Source organism: Gobio gobio (genome assembly GCF_949357685.1).
Source record: "Gobio gobio genome assembly, chromosome: 5".
Taxonomy (NCBI): Eukaryota; Metazoa; Chordata; class Actinopteri; order Cypriniformes; family Gobionidae; genus Gobio; species Gobio gobio.
In genome coordinates, this window is record NC_137101.1 from 41,156,577 (window position 1) to 41,165,596 (window position 9,020).

At 33.3% G+C, this 9,020-nt stretch overlaps 1 protein-coding gene across 1 annotated transcript; it reads left to right on the forward strand.

Annotated features, from left to right (window-relative positions):
• The first annotated feature begins 1,472 nt into the window (after positions 1-1,472).
• On the forward strand, positions 1,473-8,812 carry LOC307126067 (uncharacterized protein). The gene is made up of 3 exons (XM_079816431.1): positions 1,473-1,527; positions 2,883-3,012; positions 7,857-8,812. The coding sequence occupies exons 2-3, from the start codon at positions 2,937-2,939 to the stop codon at positions 8,699-8,701; spliced, it is 921 nt and encodes a 306-aa protein (XP_079672557.1). The 5' UTR covers positions 1,473-1,527; positions 2,883-2,936; the 3' UTR covers positions 8,702-8,812.
• The last annotated feature ends 208 nt before the right edge of the window (positions 8,813-9,020 follow it).

A 9,020-nucleotide genomic window follows, 5' to 3' on the forward strand; every position in this document is an offset into this window, starting at 1 on the left:
CATCACCTCATTACCCCATTACCCCAGCCTATATAAACCATGTTCACACTGTCTTTAACTGCGAAGTCTTGTACGTTGTATCACTGCATTTCTGAGCGTTTCCCTGGTTTCATGTCTCTGGTTTTGGATTTCTTGCCTGTTCTGTGGATTACCCGTTTGCCTGTCTCTCCTGCCTTGTTTGCCTGTTTGGACTGCTTGCCTGTGTATGACCTGTTGCCTGTTTTTGACTACGATTGTGGATTACCCCTTACAAATAAAGCTGCATTTGGATTCTCAACCTCTGTCTCGGAGCAGTACGTTACAACTATGAAGGGATATTTTACATTTGATCACTATTTCTGTAGGCTACTTGAAAATCTAGTTTAGACCTACATGAAAAACCAGAACATTTGTATGTTTGTTCTGTTGTATTTATTTGTGCTGTTGCTCGTAATTCTATTATTTGGTTTTATTTCATTACTGACTGTATTTAACAATATTTAAAATGTACACGTTAGGCTTTTTCGAGTCACGGATCAAAAACAATAACTATGCTTATTTTATTTATAATTTTTTTTGTGATGGGGCCAGTAAAAATTTTGGCAGGGCAAGTCAAAATTAACCACTGGCCCGACCGGGCCAGTAGAAAAAATCCTTAGCGTTGAGCCCTGATGTTACTCATAAATTATAAAATTAAAAGGAACTAATTACAGGGTCATTATTGTCAATCAATGCTCTTGATATTGTAATAATGATTATTAATGTCAATTAATAGAATACATTAAAACAAAATTGTGTGTGTTTGGGGAAACTGAGCGTCAAATTCTGGCTTCACAGATAAAACAAGAGTTTCACCCTGCATCCCAATATGCATACTATCCACCCTAAATAGTATTGAATATTACTAATAATGTCACATACTATAGGATGGATAGTATGCACATAGAGATGCAGGCTCAGTCAGGGAGCCTGCACACTGAACAAAACTCTTTGTTTCAGCGATGACTAATCTAAAGTGATGTACAGTGATGCTTTAGTGAAGTGTTTAACTTAAATTCATATAGGGTACATTACAACAAACACAATCACAATGAATGCTGCACATTTATTAATAACACACTGCAAATGTTAACAGTTAAATGTTGTGTATTTGTTTTGTGTTTTTAAATTAGTCCACGGCCCTAATTAAGATTTAACTTTATTGATAAATCTTGTTTATTGTATAAAAATAATAATAATAATACATTTCATAAAAAACTTTATTAATCATGTTAGTAAAAAAACCACCTGGTAAAATAGTGTTTGCATTCAAACATGACCGTTTATCTCCTAGACAGAAGCTCATATATTAGATAAGCAACGTATTTAAATGTTTTCAACTATGAATACTCCTGACATATTTATTTATTTATTATAGTAGGTTTTTTCCCCTTGTTTTTTTTCTGTGCACTTCTGTGATTTTAGACGGGACTTTTATTTTGGTGTAGAGATCTGACGTCATGAGGCTGCGCAGCCCTCCTGCATCTGTTGTGATTCGGCAGAAGAAAGGTTTGTGTTTTTATGCATTTAAAGTGCTTCAATCAATGCAAACGGTTGCTTATACATTAGTTTATTATTATGGCATGTAACATTGTAATGCTTTGTCTAACAATAAACGTTATTGGTTGTGAGTAAAACCCATCCACACATAAATGATAGCAAAGGTGCGTCTCATTTCTCTCCCTATATCGTGATTCAGTCTGTCGTAAATAGGAATTTGGGAACTGGCAAGAAGTGATGGAGAAACGGAGCTCTTTGAAACTCTGCTTGAACCAGTTAATTCACACAATGATTCTGTGTTTTGAATCGACAAAACCAGGTTAAATGCAACGAGAACAACAATGTTCAATGACAACTTCAACAAAACTGCAAAAGAAAATGACTAGACATCCCATTTCATTCATTTTGTAATTTAATTCATATTGTAACAACGGTATGGTGTGCAAAGTAATTTTAATTTCAATTAAACTCTTATTTGACTCCAAATTTAGGTTGAAATGTTAATAAATTGTTTGTTGATTTTCTAAAAATGTGAACCCTGAATATAATAAAAGTGTGCTATTAAATTAAGTAATGGGGCTGCACGATTTGGAGAAAAAAAAATCGAATTGTGTTTTTTCTGACCAAAATTGCGATTTACGAAAATTTAAAAAAGAGCTACAGGCTTTTTTTGTAGTGGTTTTAACAGCATCAATAAAAGATCAAACAAAATTACAATCTGTTCACTTAAACATTGTGGCAATTGTTTTTTTGTTTTGTTTTTTCAAATAAAGTAGTCATGATGCAAACTTCTGTCATGACAAATTAAGTAAAAAACTACAGTGTTTTTAACCTTTGAATTAATAATAATTTGTTACATTTATATAGCGCTTTTTCTGGATACTCAAAGCGCTTTACATATTAAGGGGGCAATCTCCACAACCACCACCAATGTGCAGCATCCACCTGGATTTAAGAACACAAACGCACTGTAAACAAGTAAGACACTGACCATAACCTACATTAAGGTTGCAAAACCAGCCTTGTTAGGACAGTACTTGTTTCTCATGGGGACGCAAGGTATTTTCAACAACGTAAAAACAAAACAAAAAAAACAACGTAAACATTTGAAATGGGTCGTTATTGTGGCAGCAATACAAGCACCCTACTATTTACTAAATACATCTACAAAAAATGAGTCTCCAGAAAGTATTTACTTACATGAAACCACACCCTTTCAAATCATGATTTCGGTTTAAAAACTATGAATCGTGCAGCTCTATTAAATAATCTACAAATCATTACATAGAGATTGAGACGCACACATTGTTTTAGCTTTGATTTATTTTTCTTTCTGTTAATTATTCTTATCTTAAATATGACAGAAAAGCCACACATGCAGAAAAACTCAGGTTGGAGCAACTGAGATCCACATAAAGATGGAGTTTATTAAAGAAGAGAGTGAAAACATGAAGATTGAAGAAGTGAAACACGAAGATACTGAGACACAAACAGGTTGGTTTAATTCTCACTGCTGTACTCAGTCATTTGATTCTTATTAAAATTTCCATCTTTACAGAAATGAGAGATATTTTTGAAAAGTGTCCTAATTAAAGTGGTTTTATTTGACATGGAGAGGGTCTCATGTGGACAGACATGTTGAGGTCAAATGAAAATGAAAGCCATTCATTTCTATCACTTAATTATGCAACTAACAGTGCATCAGCGATCAGCTTTACATTAGATTTCTGTTAGATTTCTTTCTTTATCATACTTAAAACTATATCAAACATGGCTGTTTCCAGATGGACTGATTAAAAACACTTTTACTCCTGTAAGTACTAACCTTAAAAAGGAAACAATATGGCAAAAATATATGATTTTTTTTTTCTTCCAGGAAGGATCATGATACATGATTTTATCAGAATTCTTTTTCATGTTGGTTTTTAGGCCTATTTTACAAGTCACTGTGCAGTATAGCCAGAATAATTTCCTTATTTGTAATATTTAGCCTTATAAGGTAACAAAATATAAAATAAAAAGGAATGACAAACCATTTAGACCAAAGTATGTGTTATTGTCACCCTCTAATGAATCTGCACAAATTGAAACAGCGCATATGCGATAACTGAAAACAAATGTAGATTTCACATGAAGTTTTTTGCGTTTTTTATCACACGGATCATGGCACAAAACCATTTACAGCAGATTCTTACGATTACAAAAGCAACATAATCCATTGTGTCGATCACGAGATATTACTTACAGATCGATGAAACGTATTTGTCTAAAAATATTCCTCTCTTCTTACTGGGATGCAATGTGTGATCCAATGTTCCCGGAACGGTCCATGTTTGTTTTTCAACGTGGAATAGCATCATTTTAATAGTTATCATTTTAAAGCTTAGAAACTCGGCTTTTAATGCATCTAACCGTGGGTGCCAACCTAGCCACGAAAAAATTTATAATTATAATTTTTTCAAAACTACTGCCTTGAATAGGTGTCAAAACAGGTGCCATTTGAAAGCTTAGAGTTTGAACTTTACAATGCATGTAGCCAGTGATTTGCTGATAAATAGAAATAATTTCATAATTTATTTAACTTAAAAGAAATATGTAGATTTCAAGTGCCTTTTTTACTCATAACTTCATGAAACATGCACAGATCAGATGAAAAATGGCACATCATTATTTAAAAAGCAGATTCTCGCGATTAAAATTAGTCCAAAATGCATCGATCACGAGATATTCCTCATGGAAAAACGATTTTAAAAATGCCCATTAGGGGGCATCAAGGGCTAAACAAAAAGGCTACCTTTGTTCCAAATGCTGTAAGTTTTGATTACTTCGCTATCACCACAAAATTTGATCCAGATGCAGCTCACATGTAGGAGAACTTCATCAAAAAAAAAAAAGATTTGTCCTCCTATCTTATTGCCTTCCTGAATGATTGCATGTCAAATAAGAAAGATATGTAAAATTATAATAAAATAAATATATTTCGTTTTTAATCAGCAGTTTCTCGGCATGATAATGTCCAATTGTAATAGAATACTTTTTAAAATTTACAATTGTAATAAAATATATTACATCAAATGATACCTACAATCTAAAATTGTGACGTTGCACACCCATAGAAGGGGATGTCACTGTTTATTCATACTGCAGAGAAGTTGTGTGTTAACATTTCTGCCTTGGAGACCATGTATAATAAATTTGAATGCTGAATAAAATATGTATTTAATAAAAAAATTAAAAAAATTGTAATGTCTATTAAATGATTTTCTCATCTTGCACAAGAATGACTTTTAATGATCTTTTGTGGATAATTTCTCTGCCAAAGTTGATGTGCGGATTAATTAAATTGCATATCATGTAATTATTTAGAATTAAACTTTTAAAGGGTTAGGTCACCCAAACATTTAAATTCTGTCATTAATTACTCACCCTCATGTTGTTCCAAACCCATTAGACCTTCGGAGAAAAAAAAAGAAAGAAGATATTTTCAATGAAATCCAAGAGCTTTCTGTCCCCACATAAGCCCTATTTAGACAGGATTAGTTTTACAAGGGTAGATGGAACAATGTAATTTTACCACAGGATGTCTGTAATATTAATGGCCAATTCGCATGGGGTAAGAAATAAGCAGAATGGGGAGGGGTACCTCCCTGTCGTCATGTGTGTATTAAGTTGCTTCCTTATATCACATACGCAAACACACAATCTATATAACCTATATAACAGTCAGGTCTGGTCCAACGATTTATTAAATAAATTCTGATTGGATTCTGTTGGTAATAGGCACTTATCTAAAGCTAAAATAAGTTTTGTGTCTCTGACAAGTGCTTTCAACCTTGGAAAACCCTGGAAAAATAATGATGGAATATTTACATACATGTTTACAGTGGCAGGGTGGCCGCGGGTCCTTAAAAAGTCTTAAAATGTCTTAAATTCAGATTCAATGGGTCTTAAATATTTTTGGTCACATTACCGGAAACATTTCTCCAGTCTGACGGACACTGTGACTGTTATCCTTGGACAAACCGCAGACAGATTTCTCCCCGCTGTAACGTTAGTTCCTGCGTCGTCATCAGAGAGAAGTGCGGTGGCAGAATCCAGTCGAACTAACTAGTTTAGATGGGTTCATGCAAGTTTACAACAAATGGCAGCATCATATCACGAGAATGATTTTATTACATTCAGAGATAGATAATGGATAGTGAATGTGTATTTCTGTTATCAGTGTTGCGCTGTTGTTGAGGCTTGCGCTGCCTCACTGTTTGTGAGAAACTCTCATGGAGAAATAAAATAGAGCGTAATGGCAAACATAAAGAAATTCACAGAAGAAACATACTGAGGTAAAAATGCAACATGTTTATTTATAATAGTCCTGTACGTTAAATAATATACCATGACAAAGGAGCTATTTTGCTGAGTATTTTCACAAGTTCACGTTACATTACAAGTTCAACAAACAAGTAGTAAAGTTACTTACATTTTGTTCAGTTTAACCAACGAAAAACAAAGTTGACCACAGAAGTAAGCTATGGCTATTTCGCGTTCTCCCAGCGACACTCCGCATGTTATTGTTTTTTCGCTTTGAACCAGTCGGTTGAAATGAAGTGACTTACTGCCACCTACTGGTGGTTTAGTGTATTTAAATGTAACGTTATGTGTTTAAACATTTCTTATTTGTATAGGCCTATTCAAAATTGTATTTAAAACATTAATCTCATAACATAATTTTTTTGCGGTTGTAATTTTACACTATAATTATTTAATTTGATTGGTAACAGTCCTATAGTAAATTCTTGAAATTTTTAAGCTGTACTTTTAAGAGCACTGATGAATATATCACTTCAGAATAAATTGTTAATACCACCAAAAAGCTTGGTGATATCATATGATACTTTGTGGGGATGAATTGGGCTTTTATTGTTACATTCCACTGTAGTGTACATCAGTGAACATCTCAACTAGTCTGTGTTATGAAAGATACAACAGAATGATTTAATTTTACTTTATGCAATATGTGTAAAATGGCCATACATAAATTAAAAAAGAAGTGTACTAATGGGAGTAGTAATTGGCAACATTTTCATTAGAATATCTAATATTTCCTGGGAATATTGATATATAATTTATTTTCCTGTTCACTTGTATCTTCCAAAATCCCTGATTTACATGCTTTAAGTGCTTTTAAGTTGCTCTGATGTCCACTACAGTGGATGTATGAAATCGAGGTCCTGTTTATTAACATAAGTAAGTTTAGTAAGTCATATGCTGATTTTGAAACCCCATAATAATTTTCAGAGATATTGATTACAAATTATTTGAACATTTGATTTAAATGATAATTGCAAAATGTAATCATATTTCCATATGAATGTAAAATTTGACCATTCAGTCAGTGCCAGTCATATTTAGAGACAGAAGAGGGAGTGGTCATGGTGAAACCTCCAAAATGTTATCTCTGAAAATCCCTGAATGTGCTCTTCACAGGACACCCAGACTTAAAAATGTGACACATATGGTGTATGTTTTATCACTAAAACATAATGTCCACTACAGTTAACAAAATGCTATGCTTGTGTCTCTGGGATATTTTGTTTTCTTTTTGCATTAAATATTACATATAAGTATGTAATATAATGTGTATTTCCATCACAGGTTTGGTCTTAAATTTCACGTAAGGTGGTATTAAAAAGTTCTTAAAAAGTCTTAAATTTAACTTGTTCAAATCTGTAGACACCCTGAGTTGGTCTATTCGCACGGGATTAGTATTACCTGAGGTAATTTTTCTGGACCTTTCTACAAAAGGTAAAAAGTTATTTAAAAGAAGGTAAAAAATGACTTTAACCCAGCTGTCCTGTCCGAACAGGGCTATAGACAGCAACACAATGACCACTTTCAAGGCCCAAAAAAGTAGTAAAAACTTCTTTAAAAAGTATTCTTGTCACTTCATAAAATTAAGAGTGAACCACTGGAGTCACATGGACTATTTTAACAATGTCTTTACTACCTTTCTGGGCTTTGAAGTTGGTCGTTGTGTTGCCGTCTATGTGGGGCCAGAAAGCTCTTGGATTTCATCAAACATATCTTAATTTGTGTTCCGAAAATGAACGAAGGTCTTACGGGTTGGGAACAACATGAGGGTGTGTAATTAATGACAGAAAATTTGTATTTTTGGGTGAACTAACCCTTTAACAGCTCCTTCAGTAGTGTGTGTAGGATCTAGTATACTTGTTGCTGGTTTTAATGCTCTTGGTTTTAGATGTTATAATGCCATTATGTTGGTTTTCATGTCTGTTGCTTTGTGTCACCAAACTTTTTTTTTATTTATTTTTTATTTTTTTTAGACCTGATGCAGCCGAAAGAGGAGAGTCAAGAACTGAAGGAAATTGAAGTGGAAATTCAGAATGAGAAAAATCAGGATTTCATAAATGAAAATAAATATGTTAGTTGCGCAAAGACAAAAAAGACGACTTCACGAAAAAAAGCTCAAAAGACAAAAAACAGACGTCATTTAACCTGCCAACAGTGTGGGAAAAGTTTCACTCATAGAGGAAATCTTAATGTCCACATGAGACTTCATAAAGGAGAGAAGCCTTTCACCTGCCAACAGTGTGGAATAAGTTTCACTCAAAGAGGAAACTTTAACGTCCACATGAAAATTCATACTGGAGGAAACTCGTTCATCTGCAATCAGTGTGGGAAGAGCTTCTCACGAAAAGGCGGTCTTAAGACTCACATGAGAGTTCACACCGGAGAGAACCCATTCACATGTAATAAGTGTGGAAAGAGTATGAGATTTAAAGCAACCTTTAATAAACACATGAGGATTCACTCAAGAGAGAGCAGTTTTATATGTCATCAGTGTGGAAGGAGTTTCCCGGACAGTGATCATCTTAAGAATCATGTAATAACTCACTCTGGAGAGAAGCCTTTCATGTGCCATCACTGTGGAAAGACTTGTAAAAACAAAGCAAACCTTGAGGTTCACATAAGAATTCACACGGGAGAGAAGCTGTTCATCTGCCCTCAGTGTGACAAGAGTTTTACATTTAAAGGAAACCTAAAGATTCACATTAGAGTTCACACAGGAGAGAGGCCTTTTACTTGCTCTCAGTGTGAAAAAAGTTTTACATATAAAAGGGACCTAAAACGTCATATGCAAACTCATTCTGACAAGAAACTGGAATAATCTGTGGTTTAGAAAAGGAAGCGATTTCAAAAATCACTTGTGCATTCACTTAACTTGCTCAACATATTAGAAAAGCTTATGTCTTGCTGTAAAATTCCACCATGTAAATGTAAAAAAAAAAAAAAAAAAAAAAAAAAAAAAATATATATATATATATATATATATATATATATATATATATATATATATTTTATAAAAGGACTAACCAAATAAATACTGGATGAACATTGAACTGAATTATTTGGTTAAACATAAAAGTTTGTTTTTATATAGATTATATTTGTTTATAATATGTGTGTATACAGTCGTGAAAAAAAAG

What these genes read in the sequence shown, in the direction of transcription:
- LOC307126067 (XM_079816431.1), top strand. Translation starts at nt 2,937, where the DNA reads ATGGAGTTTATTAAAGAAGAGAGTGAAAACATGAAGATTGAAGAAGTG. An exon ending in AGATACTGAGACACAAACAG is followed by an intron (nt 3,013 to 7,856) that starts GTTGGTTTAATT and finishes TATTTTTTTTAG; the next exon opens with ACCTGATGCAGCCGAAAGAG.